Source organism: Schistocerca americana, chromosome 3 (assembly GCF_021461395.2).
Source record: "Schistocerca americana isolate TAMUIC-IGC-003095 chromosome 3, iqSchAmer2.1, whole genome shotgun sequence".
Classification (NCBI taxonomy): Eukaryota; Metazoa; Arthropoda; class Insecta; order Orthoptera; family Acrididae; genus Schistocerca; species Schistocerca americana.
The window spans coordinates 767,643,843-767,667,012 of NC_060121.1; the positions used below are offsets into that span (position 1 = coordinate 767,643,843).

Here is a 23,170-nt window from a genome sequence, read left to right on the forward strand (position 1 = left end):
GAACCGTATGTGCAGTTGACGGACTTTGAGCGAGGGCGTATAGTGGGCATGCGGGAGGCCGGGTGGACGTACCGCCGAATTGCTCAACACGTGGGGCGTGAGGTCTCCACAGTACATCGATGTTGTCGCCAGAGGTCGGCGGAAGGTGCACGTGCCCGTCGACCTGGGACCGGACCGCAGCGACGCACGGATGCACGTCAAGACCGTAGGATCCTACGCAGTGCCGTAGGGGACCGCACCGCCACTTCCCAGCAAATTAGGGACACTGTTGCTCCTGGGGTATCGGCGAGGACCATTCGCAACCGTCTCCATGAAGCTGGGCTACGGTCCCGCACACCGTTAGGCCGTCTTCCGCTCACGCCCCAACATCGTGCAGCCCGCCTCCAGTGGTGTCGCGACAGGCGTGAATGGAGGGACGAATGGAGACGTGTCGTCTTCAGCGATGAGAGTCGCTTCTGCCTTGGTGCCAATGATGGTCGTATGCGTGTTTGGCGCCGTGCAGGTGAGCGCCACAATCAGGACTGCATACGACCGAGGCACACAGGGCCAACACCCGGCATCATGGTGTGGGGAGCGATCTCCTACACTGGCCGTACACCACTGGTGATCGTCGAGGGGACACTGAATAGTGCACGGTACATCCAAATCGTCATCGAACCCATCGTTCTACCATTCCTAGACCGGCAAGGGAACTTGCTGTTCCAACAGGACAATGCACGTCCGCATGTATCCCGTGCCACCCAACGTGCTCTAGAAGGTGTAAGTCAACTACCCTGGCCAGCAAGATCTCCGGATCTGTCCCCCATTGAGCATGTTTGGGACTGGATGAAGCGTCGTCTCACGCGGTCTGCACGTCCAGCACGAACGCTGGTCCAACTGAGGCGCCAGGTGGAAATGGCATGGCAAGCCGTTCCACAGGACTACATCCAGCATCTCTACGATCGTCTCCATGGGAGAATAGCAGCCTGCATTGCTGCGAAAGGTGGATATACACTGTACTAGTGCCGACATTGTGCATGCTCTGTTGCCTGTGTCTATGTGCCTGTGGTTCTGTCAATGTGATCATGTGATGTATCTGACCCCAGGAATGTGTCAATAAAGTTTCCCCTTCCTGGGACAATGAATTCACGGTGTTCTTATTTCAATTTCCTGGAGTGTATTTGACAAGATTATTGAATTTTGACAGCGTTCATCGCAACTTTGAATTTCAAAAGTTTATTCAATGTGGTTCTAATATCGATTAAATCAGATAACGTGTATCAATATAATTTCTGAGGAGAAACAAACGACATCTAAAATTGAAAAAGTTTACGCAAAGCAATTGGCCCGAGTGACGTAATTCTGCGCTTAAGACTCAAATGATGTTTTACAGTTTCGTTCAAGAACCATTCTGAGACAATTTAAAAAGAATATAAATAATTTTGAAGTGGGTTGTAACTGACGTAGGTGACGAAATCTACACATGGTCATATGCCAAACGAAAATCATTTATAAAGAACTTACGTCGTTACACTACAAGGGTCTCGACCAAAGGTTTCGTCGACGCTCTGACGGTTTCCGCTGAGGATTTATAGACCCGTGTTATCGTGTGGGGATTTGTAGGACTACCCTTCATTAGTCAGGGATGCACTACACAAAGGAAGCAGCTACTCAGGTAGCAGAGTACTTGTAGACTGCACATGAAGGTGTTTTAGGCTAGGCAGTGGTCTGAGGTGCTCTGACGAACACTTGCCAGTCGATATGTAGCAACGGGAGTCAAACGGCGTTCAGAATAGACACTTCGACTGTCATAATTTTATGTAAATTGTAGAAGTATTCGTAATGAAGTTCCCGGATTTACTGCTCTCCAGGAAAGTTCTCGCACTCAAATTTTTATTGGGACTGAGAGATGGCTGAAACCCAAAGTGGAAAACTCAGAGATATTTAGCGAGTAGTGGAACGTATATCGGAAGGATAGATTAGAGACTATGGGGAGGGGGTAGTGTACATTGCACTTGACAAAAATATTGTCTCTAGTGAGATCGAAGGTGAGTGAGACAATCATGTTATCTGGTCACGTATAACAGTTGTAAATGAAAGCAACGTGATTGATTGGTGTTTTTACCTTCCACCCGATTCTGCTGTGACAGTTCTAGTCATTACCGAGCGAGGTGGCGCAATGGTTAGCGCACTGGACTCGCATTCGCGAGGACGACGGTTCAATCCCGCGACCGGCCATCCTGATTTAGGTTTTCCGTGATTTCCATAAATCGCTTAAGGCAAATGCCGGGATGGTTCCTTGGAAAGGGCACGGCCGACTTCCTTCCCCATCCTTCTCTAATCCGATGAGGCCGATGACCTCGCAGTTTGGTCTCCTCCCCCCAACTCAACCAACCAAGTTCTAATCATTCAAAGAAAGTCTAGGGCCAATAGAACGTTAATCACCAGATCATGCAATACTAGTTGGAGGCTACCGATTATAGACTGGAATGTCTATGGTTTCATTGCTGGGGGTTACAGACAGACAATCATGCGAAATACTTTTGAACGAGTTTTCTGAGAACTGTCTTGAGCAGCTAGCTCGTCAGCCCACATGCAATGGAAATGTCTTAGATCTTGTAGCTACAAATAGGCCGGACTTTATCGACAGTGTGAGTATAGAAACGGGGATTAGCGAACATGTCATTATAGCAACTATGATTACGAAAATTAATAAATCAGTCAAGAAGGCTAGGAGTTATTAGTATCTCACTTAGATAGTGAATTGGGATCACTTAGTTCCTCTAATATTATGGGCAAAGATTAAGCAAATTGTGAATCGTGACATAGAGAATTTTGAGCCTAGTAAGTGGATATAGGATGGAAAACACCCACCATGGTTTTATAATGAAATTCGGAGGATGTTGAGGAAGCAGAGGCTGTTGTACTCTCGGTTCAAAAGCGGACACACAAATGACGACAAGCGAAAGCTAGAAGAGATTCGGGCGTCTGTGAAAAGATATACCGTCACAACTTAGCAAAAGACCTGGCAGAGAACCCGAGGAAATTATGGTCTTATGCAAAATCGCTAAGCGGGTCTATGGCTTCCATTCAGTCCCTTGTTGATCAGTTTGGAGTGGTAATTGAAGATAGTAAAACGGAAGTCGAAGTTTTAAATTTCACGTTCAAGAAGTCGTTCGCACAGGAGAATCGTACAAACATACCATCATTTGATCATCGGACAGATTTCCGTATAGACGACACAATAATAAGCTTCCCTGGGACAGAGAAACAACTGAATGATTTGAAAGCAAATAAATCACCAGGTCCTGATGGCATCCCAGTTCGGTTTTACGAACAGTTCTCTACGGCATTGACCCCTGACCTAGCTTCCATTTACCGTGAGTCTCTCGCCGAGCATGACATCCCAAGCGACTGGAAAAGGCACAGGCGACTCCAGTATATAAGAAGGGTAAAAGAACGAACCCGCAAAATTACAGACCAACATCCCTAACTTCTGTTTGCAGCAGAATACTTGAATATATTCTCAGTTCGAATGTAATAAACTTTTTTGAGACTGAGAAGCTAATGTCCACGAATCAGCATGGTTTTAGAAAGCATCGCTCTTGCGAAACTCAGCTTGTCTTTTTCTCAACTGATATACTGTGAAGTATGGATGAAGGGTAACAGGCACATTCCCTATTTCTAGATTTCTATAAAGCATTTGACACCGTGCCCCATTGCATGCCGTTAACGAAGGTACGAGCGTATGGAGTAAGTTCTCAGGTACGTGAGTGACTTGACGTCTTCTTAAATAATAGAACCAATTATGTTGCCCTCGACGGCAAGTGTTCATCAGAGACAAGGGTATAATCAGGAGTGCCCCAGTGTATATTACAAGGTTTGACTCGTGGCGGAAAGATGAGGACATTTTATACAGAAATCTTCAAGAAATGAGGATTGCACATCGTGAAATACTAGGCCTTACAGGAAAATAAACAAATGAATCAAACAACATACAGCAACAGGAAACGTAATTATGTCTGTCTGGGGAATGGAATACGGAAATTTTAACCAGAGTAATACAAAGTAAGTGTGATACGACCGCTGTTGTTTTCTGTATACATAAATGATTTGGCGGAAAGGGAGTGGGGGAGGGGGGGGGGGCAGCAGCAATCTGCGGTTGTTTACTGATGACGCTGCGGTGTACGAAGAGGTGTCGAAGTGTAAGAAGATACAAGTACAACCCATCTTACACAAAATTTCCAGTTGATGTGACGAATGGCAACTAGCCCTAGATGTGGAAAAATTTTAATGCGGATGAGTAGGAAGATCAAACCTGTAATGTTCGGTTACAGTATTACTGGTGTCCGGCTTGACACAGTCAAGTCACTTAAATATCTGGGCGTAACGTTGCAAAGCGATATGAGATGGAATGATCATGTGCTAACTGTGGTAGGTAAGGCGAATGGTTTATTGGGAGAATTCTAAGAAAGAGTGGTTCACCTGTATAGGAGAACGTATATAGGACGTCGGTGCGACCTATTCTTGAGTACTGTTCAGGTGTTTTGAGACCCGTATCAGGTCGGATTGAAGCAAGAAATCGAAGAAATTCAGAGGCGCACTGTTAGATTTGTTACCGCTAGGTTCGAACAACACGCAAGTATTACGGAGATGCTTCAGGAACTCAAACGAGAATCCCTAGAGGGAAGGCGGCGTTCTTTTCGAGAAATACGACTGAGAGAATTTAAAGAACCGGCATTTGAAGCTGACTGCCGAACGATTCTATTGCCACCAACAGACATTGCACGTAAGGACCAGAAAGATAAGATACGAGAAATTAGGGATCATACGGAGGCATATAGACAGTCGTTTTTCCCTCGCTCTATTTGGAGTGGAACAGAAAAGAAAATGACTAGTAGCGGTGCAGGACACCCTCCGCCACGCACTGCACGGGGGCTTGCGGATTATCAATGTAGATGTAGTTGTAGATCTTAAAAGGAGTACTTCACTGTGACTAAAACTGGAAGGTCTTGCGTTGGGAAAGACCTGCAGGGGAAAAAGATTGGACGTTGAGGAGGGTAGGAGGGTTGGGATACAAGAACGGAGGACTGATGCCTAATGTGGAGGAATCGTGAGTTTATTAACGGAGGGAGGTGTGGGGGGTAAAAATTGTAGACGGAGACAACCGGGATGAATACAGTAAGCAGATTCAAATGGATGTCGGCTGCGGTAGTTACGTAGAGATGAAGAAGCTTGCACAGAATAGAGTCGGACTGAAGATGTCAGACAGGTGGGGACTAAACGAGGAAATTAATATAAGACGCTGAAGAAATGCAGCAACGGGTAACTATTATTCCTGCAGTACTATCCATTTGCCTGCCATTATGGCGTCGTCTCGGTGTTCTCTCATCTGCTAGAATACAGTGAAGAACCTCCTTCTTCCACTTACTTTGTATTACTCTGGTTAAAATTTCCGTATTCCATTCCCCAGACAGACATAATTACGTTTCCCGTTGCTGTATGTTGTTTGATTCATTTGTTTATTTTCCTGTAAGGCCTAGTATTTCACGATGTGCAATCCTCATTTCTTGAAGATTTCTGTATAAAATGTCCTCATCTTTCCGCCACGAGTCAAACCTTGTAATATACACTGATTGCAAACGTCCAGTGTTAGACACAGCCCATACTGAATACTTTATTTAGTTATCTGAAGCATTCTAAACCGTTGTTACACTCCTGCTTTTATTTTGTTGTCAATCGATCAATGTTCCCTAATCGCTCTAAACAAGAAACTTGTCAATTAGTGCCATGACTTCGTTGTTAATCTGAGATGTTTCCTATTCAAAGTGTTTCTCGAAAATTATTTTAGGCTCATTACAACTGATTTTGAGTGCCCGCGTAAGTTATCCGTCCTGATATATATTCAAATTTGAAATGGCTGTTCAGTGCAATTAAAAGAGCCGTTAAATAAGGAAACAGCACCCTTAATATTTTGGATACATGTACGTATACTGAAACATGGTTTATACACTCTTGGAAATGGAAAAAAGAACACATTGACACCGGTGTGTCAGACCCACCATACTTGCTCCGGACACTGCGAGAGGGCTGTACAAGCAATGATCACACGCACGGCACAGCGGACACACCAGGAACCGCGGTGTTGGCCGTCGAATGGCGCTAGCTGCGCAGCATTTGTGCACCGCCGCCGTCAGTGTCAGCCAGTTTGCCGTGGCATACGGAGCTCCATCGCAATCTTTAACACTGGTAGCATGCCGCGACAGCGTGGACGTGAACCGTATGTGCAGTTGACGGACTTTGAGCGAGGGCGTATAGTGGGCATGCGGGAGGCCGGGTGGACGTACCGCCGAATTGCTCAACACGTGGGGCGTGAGGTCTCCACAGTACATCGATGTTGTCGCCAGTGGTCGGCGGAAGGTGCACGTGCCCGTCGACCTGGGACCGGACCGCAGCGACGCACGGATGCACGCCAAGACCGTAGGATCCTACGCAGTGCCGTAGGGGACCGCACCGCCACTTCCCAGCAAATTAGGGACACTGTTGCTCCTGGGGTATCGGCGAGGACCATTCGCAACTGTCTCCATGAAGCTGGGCTACGGTCCCGCACACCGTTAGGCCGTCTTCCGCTCACGCCCCAACATCGTGCAGCCCGCCTCCAGTGGTGTCGCGACAGGCGTGAATGGAGGGACGAATGGAGACGTGTCGTCTTCAGCGATGAGAGTCGCTTCTGCCTTGGTGCCAATGATGGTCGTATGCGTGTTTGGCGCCGTGCAGGTGAGCGCCACAATCAGGACTGCATACGACCGAGGCACACAGGGCCAACACCCGGCATCATGGTGTGGGGAGCGATCTCCTACACTGGCCGTACACCACTGGTGATCGTCGAGGGGACACTGAATAGTGCACGGTACATCCAAACCGTCATCGAACCCATCGTTCTACCATTCCTAGACCGGCAAGGGAACTTGCTGTTCCAACAGGACAATGCACGTCCGCATGTATCCCGTGCCACCCAACGTGCTCTAGAAGGTGTAAGTCAACTACCCTGGCCAGCAAGATCTCCGGATCTGTCCCCCATTGAGCATGTTTGGGACTGGATGAAGCGTCGTCTCACGCGGTCTGCACGTCCAGCACGAACGCTGGTCCAACTGAGGCGCCAGGTGGAAATGGCATGGCAAGCCGTTCCACAGGACTACATCCAGCATCTCTACGATCGTCTCCATGGGAGAATAGCAGCCTGCATTGCTGCGAAAGGTGGATATACACTGTACTAGTGCCGACATTGTGCATGCTCTGTTGCCTGTGTCTATGTGCCTGTGGTTCTGTCAGTGTGATCATGTGATGTATCTGACCCCAGGAATGTGTCAATAAAGTTTCCCCTTCCTGGACAATGAATTCACGGTGTTCTTATTTCAATTTCCAGGAGTGTATTTACCCTCGTTAAAAATGTATATGCCCTGTTTTTCTGTTGCGAATAACAGTCTTGCAGTGTCATCGCCCTCAGCAACCTCGCTTCTGTAGTGGAAATTAGCTTTTTCCTTACGAGAACACAATGTGAATACTGTTGTACCACATATTGTACCTCAGATATTAATTGTTTTGAACTGCAAAAAAAACCTGCACCGTTAATTCATCAAAGCGCATGTATGGTTATTTGTAATTACGTCCAGTGAACATTTAAACGTATCTTACAAAACAACATCGAATTTTCATTATCAATGCCAACGTTATTCCTGTTACTTCATTTACACAAATATTGCATCTTTCTAGCTCTTTGTCCTTCGGTCTGACCCCTTAGCGATCTCCTTCTAGGCATAGCCTAAAACAAATATAGTTTATGTAGTTTCCATGCAATAATGGAAGTCGGATGTCATGGTTACTCAAAATAAAGAAATAAAAATTACCATGCTTTAAATTTTCTGGTACGCCGGCAAATTAGCACAGTTACCCCTACAGAAAAGTAAGTGAAACAACGACGTAAATATATAACGTTATTTACAAACATAGTAACTACAATATTTTGATTTCCAGTACTGACATCATCGACCTAGCAATTGTCGTATTGTTGCTGCCCGATACGTGTGTGTTACCGTAAATTAACGATGTGGGCATGAAAGTCCCTAGAATACGTTTCCATTAAACATTGTTACTTTCCTGTGTCATTTCCACCATAGCACCTAATGGGTGCGCAGAGCAGAAGTTGGTAGCAATTCAATTCTCGATGTTCGCGAATTAGAGATCTTAACGCGTGATAAAGAAGATATCATCAAAGCTGTTATGAATATGGAAGTACCAACTTCCTTTTACCATTCTTAATTGTTAAGTGCACACGATTTTTACTTCGTGCTGATCTATGGCAAATGACATACCGAATTATGTTAAGTTTCATTGGTCTCCTTGTATAATTAATATTAAAAATCGGTACTTCAATTTTCATGTTCATGTATTAATGTTATGATGAAACTACTGAGTAGTGGAAAATGTAGACAGACTAGAAAGTAAGCATTTTCTGCTACTCCATGCCACCGTGGTAGTGGAAGGAGGCGGGGAAGAACGGTTCTCAGAGGGGCAGCACCTGTAATAACTGCTAGTAAAATCTGTTGTGGAACATACTTCAATGTGAAGTCATCAGTTCCTGCGAAAGAGAACTTTGCAAATGTTTGAATACATAGTGAATCTTTCATACAGTGTGACTTTAAGACGCCTATGGAAAATCAATCAGCGAAGAGATAATGCTGAGAGGAACGAAACGTTATGCAGTGTTTTTCTTTCTTGACGCAAACCAATATTTACGGAGCTATAACTACTTTTCTGTACTTCACAAATGACGAGTTAGAGGGACATAAAAGTAATTAATACATACTTAAATGATCACATTATAAATATACCATGAGTTGCTTCGTCTAAAAGCAGCACGTTGGCCGATAATGCACGAATCGTGTCAGCAATGAGTGAAATTTAAAAAAAAGATCGTAACTTTTGATAGCATAACATTAGATAACATTAGATGTCAGTAACGCCCCATCGGAGAGAGTGGCTGCGGTGTTGTGGGACTCTGCCAAAGAAGTGTATGCGAGCCAGTACAGTTTGACAGAGATATGTGGAGAGCAAGGCGAAAGCAACTTGGACGATTGGATGTCCCAGCATTCAACGACCAGCTAACGAGGTAGTAATGGGGACTGCTGCTAAGAAAGCATAAATGGCGTAGATTCGAAGAGTATAAATATTGACAGCTATACCTATGTGAGAAGGACTGGTCGGACGCTTGGTTTCTAGTATTCTGTCTACATTATATCTGTATAAGAAGATATCTAAAAGAAGATTCTTGTGGTAGAAATGCTCTCTCTGTGATTCTTGTCCTTGGACCCTAAACGCACGGAGAATATGCTGATTTTGCGAGTTTTCGTCAAATAATAAACAGTTTATCGTATAGGTTAATTTCACTGCACAAACAGAAAACAGCGTCTAGTAGGTTCAAGATACTTCTAAGACAATGTAATGAAATATTCATATTTTTCAAGAATTAAATACATTTCTCATCATGACAAGTTTATCATTTAAACAATTGTCATAATTCAAAAACGTCGCACGATACTCAAAAACTAACTGCCGCAGTTAAATCAGAAGGTAAACAGTGCACATTAATGCGCCACATGTATTCTTTCTGTTAATTATTGTATCATTTTCTATGACAGGATATCTGTCGTATTTTAGAAAAATTGTAATAAAGGATTTTAGATAGTTTGTATCATAAAAGTGTGTGTTATAGTGACATGCAGTAAGATGGGTTCGTTAGATCGTGGAGTGATGGGGAAGTGATTTATAATGTTTATGAGAAAGCAATATATAGAGGCAGTTTGAGTTGTATTACCACTTGTACCGCAGTATGTGATGAACGTACTGTGAGAAGGCCCATTGCTTCGAGCATGGAATATTTTGCCACAACAGTTGGTGGCGAATTTAATTAAACAGTGGTGAAAATTTAGTAACGATTCGAGTATAAACAATTAATAAAAGTCACCACGAGAGATTAGACGGACTTTTAATTGACTGAGACGTTCTCGATTTAATGAGTGCAGGTGGATTCACGCCAATGCATTTTAAAGCTATATGGGATTAAAAAAATAAACATGCTAAAATATAAACTATTGCCAGTGAAAGTAATTTCAGTATGGGCTGCCATTAGGCACACAGTATTTTATTGCTTGAACCTAATGAACAATAAAATCCAGTGTTCATTTAAACATCAATGTTCATTTAAACTTCCAGTGTTCCTTTTAACATTTAGAAGAAATTTGTAGTCAATATTTTGTTATTCTGGTGAGAACTAATGGTCAGAAAGAGCATAAGTTTTGACAGGACACATGTCAGCAGGCATACGACTAGGGATTTCGATGATTCGACACGTGTATCTTCGGTGTAAGCCTGTCCTCCTGTCCTGTCATAAAAATTCAATCCGACGGCAAGTGATTTCGACAGCAAAATAACTCAAACATTTTTATAATCATAACATAAGGAGACTTATATGTGTCGACGCGTAATATGAGCTGTTTCAATCTCCAGATACAATCGTGGAAAGAAGTAAAAGGAACAAAACTGCAGAAAATAATATAACTAATGCCAAGAAATTTTGTTTATAAAAGCAACCATCATAAACCGCAAGAGGCTGTACCAAACAACCGCAGGAGACACCACCTGCTTCGTATTGACAATTCGCGCTGTGTAAATACAAGAGAAACACGCCGTATTAACTTGAAGACATTCATAAAACAGCCCTTGCTACAAAAGCCTAAAATTCACAATAGAACATGAGGACAACAAAACCATAAATCTACTGGATCTCAAAATTACCAACCACCAACAAAAACGTAAGTTCAGCATTCACAGAAAACACAAATATACAGACATGACACTGGACAGTTCATAATGCTAACCCACCACACAGGACCATGCTGCATTTACGTCCATGCTACACAAAGTACACTCTCTTGATTTAGAAGAAAACACCCTCAGGAATGAGCTAGATACAATAAAAAACATTGCCATAACCAATGATTACACAGCCAAAACAACTGGCAATTTAGACAGGCAAATGCACAAAAGTAAAACAAATGGCCACACTGTGAAAGAAGAGAAAATATTTGCCAGTATCCCATACCTGGACGCCGTATCATAAAAAGTCGCTAACCCTACAAAAAAAAAAATGTAACAGCTGCGGTGTCAACTAATAATAAGTTAGGAAACTTAATCGTCCATAGCCTAAAATCACAAAATTTCAACAACAGTGGAGCGTGCAAACTATCATGTCCCATTGTCCTGCCTACTATGTGAGGAAAACAGGCAGAAACTTCAAAACCCGTTTCCAAGAACGCGTAAATGCTTTCAAGCTCAACAACACCAAAAAATCAGTTATTGCACAACATATGTTGGAAACGAAACATATCGTCAACAGCCTAGAAAACAGTTTGGTAGTACTGCATAATGAAGCCAATGATAAGGAACTAAATCTGTTAGAACAACTGGAGATACAGCTTCATAAAATAAAAAATTATGTTAAACGAACAAACAGATCTCGCAAGCCACGGTTATTTCAGTGGTTTTAAAGATCTATTCCAAAGTTATTCCCTGCATGTGTCAATTGTTTAATAATTCGATCTCTGGCACTTATAATAAATTCATCTTTGATCACACCTATTACAGCAACATCTCTGAAGTGTTTACAAAAGTGTGTATGTAAATGTAGCTCTTGAGTGAAGTGATACTGCGAGACAACAGGATGGATAAACCAATATATGATGTTTCCAGAATGAGATTTTCACTCTGCAGCGGAGTGTGCGCTGATATGAAACTTCCTGGCAGATTAAAACTGTGTGCCGGGCCGAGACTCGAACTCGGGACCTTTGCCTTTCGCGGGGACGGGGCGTGAGTCGTGCTTGGGTAGCTCAGTTGCTAGAGCACTTGCCCGCGAAAGGCAAAGGTCCCGAGTTCGAGTCTCGGTCCGGCACACAGTTTTAATCTGCCAGGAAGTTTCATATCAGCGCACACTCCGCTGCAGAGTGAAAATCTCATTCTGAGTTTGAGATGTTTCCAAAGTTACGACACCTTCTAGCTTGGCTGACTACTGAAACTTTTTGTGCTTTTTGCGAGCAACTTGCTTTCTTTTACCTGTAGAGGCTCAATGAAACCTTTTTAGTATGACTATTTTAAGTGCGAAGTAGTTTTATGTTTTTCTTATTTGTCATTCGAGAACTACAGAAAAGCAGGGACAGTTCCGTAAATATTGGTCTACGTAAAGAGTGTTGCGTATCTTATCGACTACTTTCAGCGATATCTGTACGTCACCCTTTAAGTGACACTGGTAGTTCTATATACCACTGGTAAACAACTGGAATTACCAAGTACAGTTTTTTTTCTATTAGTTCATTGGTATGACTACTTAATATCTTATATCCCGTGATAAAATTAAAAATGCATGATATTCATTGCTATTCTCAAAGAGTAAATGCTGACATGTATTTCACTGTGATGCTGGAAAAACCTTTTGTCACTTAAAGACTTAATTTCTCCTTTTACCTCGGAAAGTTAGCCTGTTTTTCATTTTCCATAATGCCAACACAATTCAAACGGACGTTTGTTGGAATAGCAATGACATATATTTTGTTAGACAGTTCAGGGTAATGTAAAGAGAAAGGTTACACAGACAACCTTCGATCTATCTGAACCGACTCGCCAGGTCAGCTTTCTTTGTTTTCAAAACCGCCAGCTGTGTTCCAAATATACGATTCATATATATTTAATTCTAAGCTATAAGACAGTGTTGCCATCATGCTATACCTTTTTTAAGGAAATCTGTTTTCGCTTGCGTCAGTCTGCCATAGAGGCATACGAAATCTATTGGATCACATCTAACCGTTGGGAAAGCAACTGGAGGAGGTTCTAAATGTGGAAAGATTTGTACATTTATAGAATGGCATTATAGATACACCAAAAACTGGTGTAATGTTTATTTATTCATGAGAAACCAATTTCGGTCAAACTACCAGCTTCGTCACGGATTAATGCTGCACCACATAAAGGAAGTTCTTTGATGTCAAATCCGCAATTGCTACCAGTTTCAGCATCTGTCGGGGAAACACTAAAAGCACATTATCGTCCATAATACGATGTAGGAAAACTTTAGCATTCAAAAGGGTTTCCAGTCGTCTCGGAATGGATAAATACAGATCCTGTACGGTTTTCAAGGGAATCGTATACCATTCGTAGAACAAAACAGTGGCAGTTCAGGTAACAATGATGGAGGTGCACAGTGATAACGCACCCTTTCCCCAAAGTAGACCACAAAGTCTGAGTAATATTGAGATCTGGTGACAGTAGTGGCCAGGGGAGATGTGACATTTCATCCTCGTGCTCATCGTATCAGTCCCAGACGACGTGAGCTGTGTTGACATGGGCTTTGTCGTCTTGCAACACAGCATCACCACTCGAGAGCAAACATTGTACCATGGGATGGATCTGAACAGCCAAAATGGTCACGTCAGCCTTGGCAGTAATATGACATTGCGGAGTCCTAAGGGGCCTATGAAATACCATTGAAATGCCCAAATCATCACCAGACACCCGCCACGTTTCACTCTTGGAACGTAAGCTCGGTCAGAAGGTGGAAGTAGTATGAAATTAGACTTATCCGAGAAAATAACTTTCTTCCATTGCTCTCTAGTCAGGATTTTATGGATTCGGCACAACATTTTCCTGTTACGGGAATTTACGTCAGTGATTAATGCTTTTGGAATCCCAGCTTGTCCTGAAATTCCTTTGTTATGGAGCTCTCTTCGTGTCGTTTTGGTGCTCACAGTGTTCGCGAGCGCAACATTCAGTTGTGCAGTGACATTTGCAGCTATCGTCCTCTTACTTCTCCTCACAATACTCTTCAATGATCGTCTGCCAAAATCACTCCACACACATTTTCGTCTGCGTTGTGACTTGGCGGTTGGTGTTTTTCCGCTTTCCCTGTTTGCGATATGGCGCCTCTTGTAAAGCAAACATTTCAGGTACCTTGGTTGCGGAAGCATACGAGCACCAACAATTTGCCTACATTCGAGCTCACTTAGCTTCGACGTAATGCACTCACTACGACACAGAACACGAGTGACACTTGAAATGCACTGAGGACATTGCACAGGTTCTATTCTTGGTCAAATACAACAGTGCAACTTACAGGGTTGTCTGGCATCTGCATTTATGTTTAAGCATGCATTTGTCGCTGTGTTCCATATTTTTATCCATCTATTGTCTCATACATTTTTTTCATTTGTCACTAAGTGCACAAATCGACCACCGTCGTGCTCAGCGTGCTATCTGACCAAAGTCGTATCATTGGATACGACCCAACTTCCGTGCATTTTAAAAGTGTGACACTACTTTGTATCAGCTAGTAAGCTACTTCTTGAAATACACCCTAAAGGTATTTTTAGAAGTATTATGTTGCTGTCGATAAAGTTGTACCAATCGTCTTCGTCTCTTAGCATTACATGTCTTACACTGAGACTTACAACGCGAAGAAAAATACACAAAATGATTTGGAATCCTTATCGATTTTACTGTATTTGGAATCTGGACAAGACAAGTAAGGTCATCATGGTTTGATACTAAATGCGAAATAGTAACTGAAGAAAAGAACAAAGCATATAGAAGGAAACTGCGATCACACTGTACGAAGAGGATAGTAGAAGAATACAAAGAAAAACGGAGGATTGAAAAGAGGACTCAGCAAAGAAAAAAGAGAGAATGGATGAAAGCAAGTGTCAAAGAAATGGAGCTCGTGAGAAGCAAAAATGAAATAAGAAAATCATAGAGAGGTGAATGCGGCACGGAAGCCTTTTGGTAGCAAAACAAGCTTAATAAAAGATGAGACAGGGAATGTAATAAGTGAAGGGAAGGGAATATGCGAAAGATGGCGCACGTATTTTGATAGTCTCCTCAACCCTAGAATAACTATACCAGAGAACCCAACAGACACGAATGGGGAAGAAGACCCAGACAACAACACTACCCCACCAAATATAGAAGAAGTGAAAACTGCTATGAAGAAATTGAAAATCAACAAGTCGGCATGGACAGATGGTATTCCAGCAGAACTGTTTAAGCAAGGAGGCAGAGAGCTGGAACAAAGCCTTCTGAAAATGGTCACCAGAATATGGGAAGAGGAGAAAATGCCCCAACAATGGAAAGGGGGTATCATATGTCCCATATATAAGAAAAGAGATAAGATGGAATTTGGGATATAAAATACTCTTTAATATACTATTCGACAGAATACTCCCAATCACACAGAGGGAGACGGGGCCGTACCAATGCGGATTCCTTCCTGGGAAGTCAACCATAGATCGAATATTCACCTTAAGACAAATCCTGGAAAAAACAAACGAATACGGAGTTGGCACGCATCTCCTCTTTATAGATTTCAAAGCAGCTTATGATAGCATAAATAGAGAGCAGTTATATCAAGGTCTAGATGAACTGGGAGTCTCTAGAACGTTGGTAAGGCTGGTGAGAATGGCAGTGAGCGGAACACAAGGTAGTGTAAGAATAGGAGTGCGACAAGGGGATGCATTGGCATGCCTTCTCTTTAATGCCGCCCTGGAGAAGGTTATGAGAAACGCAAACCTTCTGAACAGAGGAACGATCTTCTATAAATCGGTGCAGATACTGGCCTACGCAGATGACATAGATATAATAGCATGAACCCAAAAAGCAATGGAAGAGACATTTACAGCTCTTGAACAGACCAGTAGGAACATGGGGTTAATTATCAGTGAACAAAAAACAAAATATATGGCAGCTGGAAAAGCACATAAAGAAAATATGCGAAATGTAATAACAATGGGCAATTACACATTTGAGAGAGTTGAACATTTCAAGTATCTGGGCTCGACAGTTACACATCTAAATGATACCTCCTATGAAATTAAGCAGAGATTAATACTGGCCAACAGAGCCTGTTTTGCCCTAACAAGACTTCTATCCTCAAGGCTCCTGACTCGTACCACGAAATTAACTATGTATAAATCACTTATACAACCAGTATTTACATATGCCTCTGAAGCTTGGACATTAACAGCTAAAGATATTGAAACACTGGATGCATTTGAAAGAAAGGTACTTAGACGAATTATCGGCCCGATCTGTGAAAGAGAAAGATGGAGGAGGAGATACAACCATGAGTTGTATACCATATACGAAGACCAACTCATCAGAAGGATAGTGAAATCATCCAGATTGAGGTGGGCGGTACATGTGGCTCGCATGAATGATACAGAAGTACCAAAAAGAATATTACAAGGAAAGCCAGGAGGGCAGAGAGGACGTGGTCGACCAAGAGCCAGATGGGAAGATGGAGTAATCGAAGATCTTAGGAAGATGGGCTATAGAAACTGGAGAGTATTGGCAAAGGACCGAGAGAGATGGAAGGAAATTGTAGAAGAGGCCAAGGCTCATCATGAGCTGCAGAGCCAAGAAAGAAGAAGATTATGTTGTTGTCGATAAAGCTGTACCAACTGTCTTCATCTCTTAGCATCACATGTCTTACATTGAGACATACAACGCGAAGAAAAATACACAAAATGATTTTGAATCCTTATCCATTTCACTGTACAAGCTGTAACGGCGATAAATCAGGTGCTCAATTTACAGGAAGATGTTGCAAAGTCCTAATACCGAATACCGTTGTTAACAGCCTAAGCTACTATGTACCGATCTTAGCTTCTCTATTATCTGACGAAAAAGAGTACTTACTGAAGTTGTTTTACAGCAGGAGTTTGGAGCTGAAGGTCACACCCTTTGTGAGCAGCGTTTATCATCATTTCCAACCTCTCATCTTTGGACAACTGGCCAATTTTGGTGAAATCAAAAGCGTTCTTCCACTCGTCGTACATAAACGATATATCTATCTGAGTTGTGTTTGGTGGTGGACCCTGCAACACAGAAATAAGTTTTCAACAACACTGAGCTGAACCTATTGTACTATATGTGGTGTCGTCCGAGGACTGAGATCCCATCTCAAACTTGGTTCCTCATGACGCAGTAAGGACAGTCGCGGCCTGAAGCTGGAACGATTGAGAGACGGGGGCGTAGACACGCCCTCTAGAGGTCTCGCACGCTGCAGCAGCTGGAAGGCTACTGACGTCAGAGCGCAGTGCCGCCCAGCCCACTCTGCATTCATCGCTGACGACAACAGCATCGTCTTACTTCAGATCCAGCTCCGCGAGTTTTACGAGAACTCAGTACTGTGTCGAAGTTACTAGGCAATTGTACGTTGTGCGAAGACACTATCGTTCTGAGTTGTATCAAGTGACAGGTTATATAGAGTTCAGCCACAGCAACGAATACATTTTGTCATCCTGTGGACATGGTCTACTTCCAAGTAAAGTATTGAATCTTGTTCAAGTATTAATAAAGTGCTCTAATATTTTGTGTACGTTGCAGTATCCACTCGACCCCCTCTAGAAGTAAATCTAGAATTGCTAGAACCCATTACAGTGTCGTCGCGAGTGTGTCAAGTGTTTTTTCCTCGGGCACTACGCCATAGAGAGTGATCAAAGCTAATAGATTTTGACCATTGCTTCTATTGACCAAACGTCTTGTGTCCCATATAAAATTGGATATCGTGACTGCGCGTGAAACTTTTAAAGGCTCTGAGCACTATGGGACTTAACATCGGAGGTCATCAGTCCCCTAAACTTTTACTTTCTTTTAATTACTTTTCACAGAAGACCTTTTGTCCTATCGTTAATGGTTTGCACACATAGCAACCATTCTATTCAATTATATATAATATGTCAAAGGATACAAAAGTCGTTCCCAAATGTATCCATTCTCCAGCAAGAAGATCGTCGCAGCATTCTTTCTTGAGAACCAGACAGGGCACCTGTTACTTCGTTTGAATTCAAAACCTCTTCAAAGTAAGGCAACGTGACGCTGATGTTTGTGAATCACCTGTGTGCGTGTGTGGAATGCAGAGGGGAGGGCGAGGGTTTGCAGCCGGCTGCATAACCCATCTTGACAAGAGTGACACTTGCTACTTGGATTCAGAAGCCATCCTCGGTTCCTTCAGGCAGCTTGCCGAATAGTTAAATGTGCCGGCCAGCGTCACACGCTAGTTGTAAGCACGGCTCGAGATCTTCTGCTGCGTACACAGAGTCGATAGCATGTCTCTGGTTAGGTCGAATGGAGGAATTAATCACAGGCTCAGATGATTCTGCGACAATCTAGAATGTGACCTTTTTGACTTCCGCTGTCGTGTGGAGAAATGTAGCACATTCGCTCAATACGTCTGGCAAGTATTACATAGAGGAAGAGAGAATGTGTGGCATTTTACGTTAGAGGACCACTCCATAGACGCTGTGATGAATTACGTGCCTTGGTCAGAGAAGAGACTATTTTAGATTTTAGCCATCAATGATAACATTTGTTCTTACAGTTCAGAAAAGGAAGATATTACTGTAATTTCGGGTAACCGCAGGAGGGTAAATAGTATGGTCTCACTTATTAAGATAATAATATCCAGGCAGTGGATGCCGATCATCAGATCATCGAAGTTAAGCGCTGTCGGGATGGGCTAGCACTTGGATGGGTGACCATCGGGTCTGCCGAGAGCTGTTGACAAGCGGGTGGCACTCAGCCTTTGTGAGGCAAACTGAGGAGCTACTTGATTGAGAAGTAGCGACTCCAGTCTCGGAAACGGACATAGGCCGGGAGAGCGGTATGCTGACCAAATGCCCCTCCATAACCGCATCCAGTGACGGCTATGGGTCGGTCGGTACCTGTAATTTTTCCTCCTATCTACGTAATTCTGTAGCTCTCAATTCGTTCGAGCAATCAATCATTCATGATAGGAAACACAGTCATAGCTCAGTCACTAAAAATGATTCAGAAATTTTACTTGTTAGAACGAAATCAGGCGATGATTCTTCTTCTCTGCAGGCTCGTGCTTTGCGGCAGTCTGCTAATCTGTACAAATAAAATGCCTCGTAATTTTGGGAGCGCTGTATAATCAGTCGGGAAACCTCAGATCCAACGGATATTTGGCTTTGATGAAGTTTAACCTTCCGAAGAAGTAATGGAGCTCTTGGATTATTAAATGCAGGTTCGTATCCAGTCTTTCGGAAGTTCCCTTCTGATTAACAACTGCGCAATATATCGATGAATATCATTAATTCTCAACTGTCAAATACACACCTTTTGTATGAAGGAGCCATATACATATATTTCACTTTTAATCGTACAATTACGTATCAGTTATCTTCTGTCATAAATCTCAATAATCAGATTACAGTTCTTCAAACCAAGCTCAGGCTAATCGGCACGAAGACTATCTCGGAAGCTCTTTTTTTTCTTCTTTTTTTTTTTTAACAACCACCAGAGAGAGTACTACAAAGAATACTTATGCGCTCATGGCATAGCTATTGTATGAACCACTTTTCGCATGGATTCTGCGAGTATGAAGATACAAAATTAGTAAACGTCATTCAAGGGTAGAATTGTATCAGAATAATTCATCGAATATAAAGAGATATTACATACCGTTGGGCCTCCATGGCCAGTTCAGGAGGAGTTTAGTTCAGTTTTAGTGGGTATCGATCTATTTGTTCATGTAAAGAACTCCATAATATATGTGTTATATCTCCTGGTAATTAAGAGATTCGAACTTCTTGTTTTCGTCCATGTGGTTAATATAGAAGAATAAATCAGTTATCGTAAGGCTGTTATGGAATCAGTGAGTACATATGTTAAAGGAATGTTGAGGAAAGTACTGGAAGGAAAATTTTTCTGCCTAACAAGTGTGACACGAATCGGATTACAGATTATCTAACAATCCACACCGAGCATTTATCTCTGTGAACGAAACCGTGTAGTTATCATCATCATCATCATCATCATCATCATCATCATCAGTCAGTTGAGTCATTTATCAGCTGTTCATACTTTCCGCTCACGGGACCACTAAAAACGCAGCGGTTTGTGTTGCGATGTTAACGGCAGCCTAAGCAAGAGACGGTAATTCCGTAGTCCAGTTGCTGTTAGTATCAGACCAATGGTACAGTACGACACAGAAAGCTGCAAGGAGTCCATTACCTTTTTCAATAGCAGGTGCAGAAATGAAGGTATTACTACGTGCCTGGTGCACTAGACGGCGATCCTCCATTCTGGTGGTCAGACGTATTCGGCCGAACCCTTGACGACAAGTATAGCTACCATCACATTCCCGATTCTACCAGCCAGTCAAATGGAGACCCACAACGAGGCCTCTTTTAACCCTTTCGGTTATTGGCGTCCTCATATAAGGACATACTAAATAAATGCTTAGTATATTAAAATTCGTCAATTTTTACCATTTGTGATTGTTGTCCTCATATTGTCACAAGCAGAGAATTTATTTGAGAAGGGTGTCACCATCTTCTGTCAATCTGTGGTACTACAAAACAAAACGGATTCGTAGTCACATGGACGCTTCCCAGAAATCTTTGTACCTTCCATCAGCCGGTTAATATCTCCTGAGTTTAGGTAAAAACAAAATTATTTGTGCGTAGAAATGTGCATGCTTAAAAGTGAAAACTAAAGGTGTCCTTCAGAAAAAGGTAAGTGACATATTTATAACTTTATACATGTCTCCAAATGAGGACATTGTGATGGAAAGGCTGTAATAGCATAGAAATTTAGGACATTATTTCGCTGTCTTTTTAGTCATCCTACGGTGATTTTACAATGCCCCGAGTCTAAGGCAGACGAAGGCCAGTTACAGAAGAAGTTATAGAGCTCCTTAATTCATCTGAAATTGACGATTCATCCTATGATCCAGGCGATAATTTTGAACAAGAAGACAATGATGGACGTAATGTTAGATATTTTGTTCCATACGGTATACTGTAAGCTGAGTAGCCCAGACGCAAAGCCCGCTAACTGCATGATAACTGACACTGAGATAATCACAGAACACTCTTCCCATCCAAACGACAATGCATTGGCAGCAAGGATGTTTTTGCTGAGTACGAATTTGTTACAGCGCAGCCAACCTAAGGCTGAATAGGAGACATACTCATTCTAGATGTCTGTTCACGTGCTTTGCGTCCGGACATGACATGGCGGCAGCCACGCCTATTGGGCATTTACTGGGCTTTGCACCCGAAGACAAAATGCAGTTAGCTGCTGCTGAAACCGAAGACGATTTTCGACAGCCATGTTTGTTCATGCAATTGATATTGCATGTGTAAATGCATGGACTGAGTACAAGAAAAATGCATCAGATGTAGGTGTTCCTAAAAATAAGACACTTGATTTGCTTCGCTTTGGGGCAAGTGTGGTCAAAGTACTGACAAAAATAGATAAACCAGCTGCCAGGAAAAGAGGGTGTCCCACTAGTGAGAGTCCAATGCGCCATCTCCAAGTACTTCAAAACGAGTCATTGTGGAAGTCCGTCCCGAAGCTGATGTTCGTTTGCACAACGGTGAGCATCTTGCCGTGGTCAGTGACAAAAAATCGTTTGACAGGTGCAAGAAACCGGCTTGCAACAGCAAAACCAAATTTTATTGTGTAAAAATATACAATCGCTCATGTTTGGATGGAAAAAAATTGTTTGTTTGATTATCATTCTTCAGAAGGGTAAAACCATAGTTTATGTATATAATTTTAAGTAAGCTTTGTGTAGTTTATTTATTTTGTTGAAATAGAAATCAAATAAGATACTTTGAGTTTTCGACTTATACTCGTGCTGCACCCACTTGAACACAATGTCTTCATTTGGGGACGCGTTGTATCCCCGCTTACGGGGCACCTCGGAATATTTTATATATCTGAAAAATCATAATTTAATTCAAAGGACTGGATGGCACAGCAATTATTTGTTTTTTTTCACGAAAAGAATAATTCGTGACCGAAATCGTTAAACTCTCTCAGTTGCTGATGACGCGGAATTTCCTTGTCCTTCACAGCTATTACCCAAGATCTGACGCTACTCAAGCCCCTTATATACACCACAAGGCCTGGCAACAGCACTAAACACGAGGAACACAAATGCACTCTGGTGGCTATTTTATCTGTGACACAGAATTGCAACACTTATCCTCTACATACTCGCCGACGTTGTGTATGTAAATAAAGTTAAATTGATATCCGACCATGTATTTTGGGAGCTTCATTTTTTTCAGGCAGTCCATCCAACAGCACTGTATACATCACTTCAGTTCTTGTGTTTGTAGATGTCTTATTCTGATCAGTATTAACATTTAAGAACAGGAACTGCATGTGACGTCTAAGTTTTTTAATATAATTTTTTTCGTCATAACTTCCTACAAAGGTATTACCTGTGGTTGTTTTTAAATAAGTAGCTGCCTTTGTTGTAAGAATTAAGTTGAATGATAATATTACTAATTGGAATAATCTGTTGCTGGAATATTTTTTTAGTCATCGCTGTTATTGATTACTTCACTGTCAAATGTTACGTACGTCATCTAAACCAACAGTATGAAAGAATACATGATAAGAGGCCTCAGAAGCAAAATAAAGGAGCCATACTTCTTGCCGGCCGAAGTGGCCGTGCGGTTCTAGGCGCTACAGTCTGGAGCCGCGTGACCACTACGGTCGCAGGTTTGAATCCTGCCTCGGACATGGATGTGTGTGATGTCCTTAGGCTAGTTATGTTTAAGTAGTTCTAAGTTCTAGGGGACTGATGACCACAGCAGTTAAATCCCATAGTGCTCAGAGCCATTTTAACCATACTTCTTGCGGTCATTGCACCTACTCACAAAGGTACAATCTGAATTGGATCACCGAGGAGCTTGAATTACAAAGTAGTGGAACGATGACCCTGTTCTCAAGGTTTAGACAGCTCCCCTCCTCTCCTCCCTACCCATCTGTCGCCACATCTAAAGAAATGTATGCTTGGGAAAAGCTCGGAGTCCATTGAACATGTTATGGTGGCTGTAGATGGATAATTTGCAGTCATTGCACAATCATACTTCGAGAATGAAATCTTATGCACTGAAAATCGTCGGATAAGGTCTGTTCTTGATTAAAATAAATTACAGCCAGGCGAAGGACTTTCTACATTGTTTGGCACATCAGTCATGTGAGACTAAATATTCGAGACGACTGTGGATTCTCGTGGTCAACAATAGCTGTGTTTACTCAGATGCAC

At 42.4% G+C, this 23,170-nt stretch overlaps 1 protein-coding gene across 1 annotated transcript in view; it reads right to left on the bottom strand.

The window, feature by feature from the left end:
- The window catches only part of LOC124606384 (UDP-glycosyltransferase UGT5-like), a 61,036-nt gene that overhangs the window by 36,831 nt on the left and 1,035 nt on the right, over positions 1-23,170 (bottom strand). Inside the window, exon 2 of the mRNA XM_047138365.1 lies at positions 16,774-16,952. Within this exon, the coding sequence (XP_046994321.1) occupies positions 16,774-16,952 (179 nt within the window). The remainder of the gene's footprint in view (positions 1-16,773; positions 16,953-23,170) is intronic.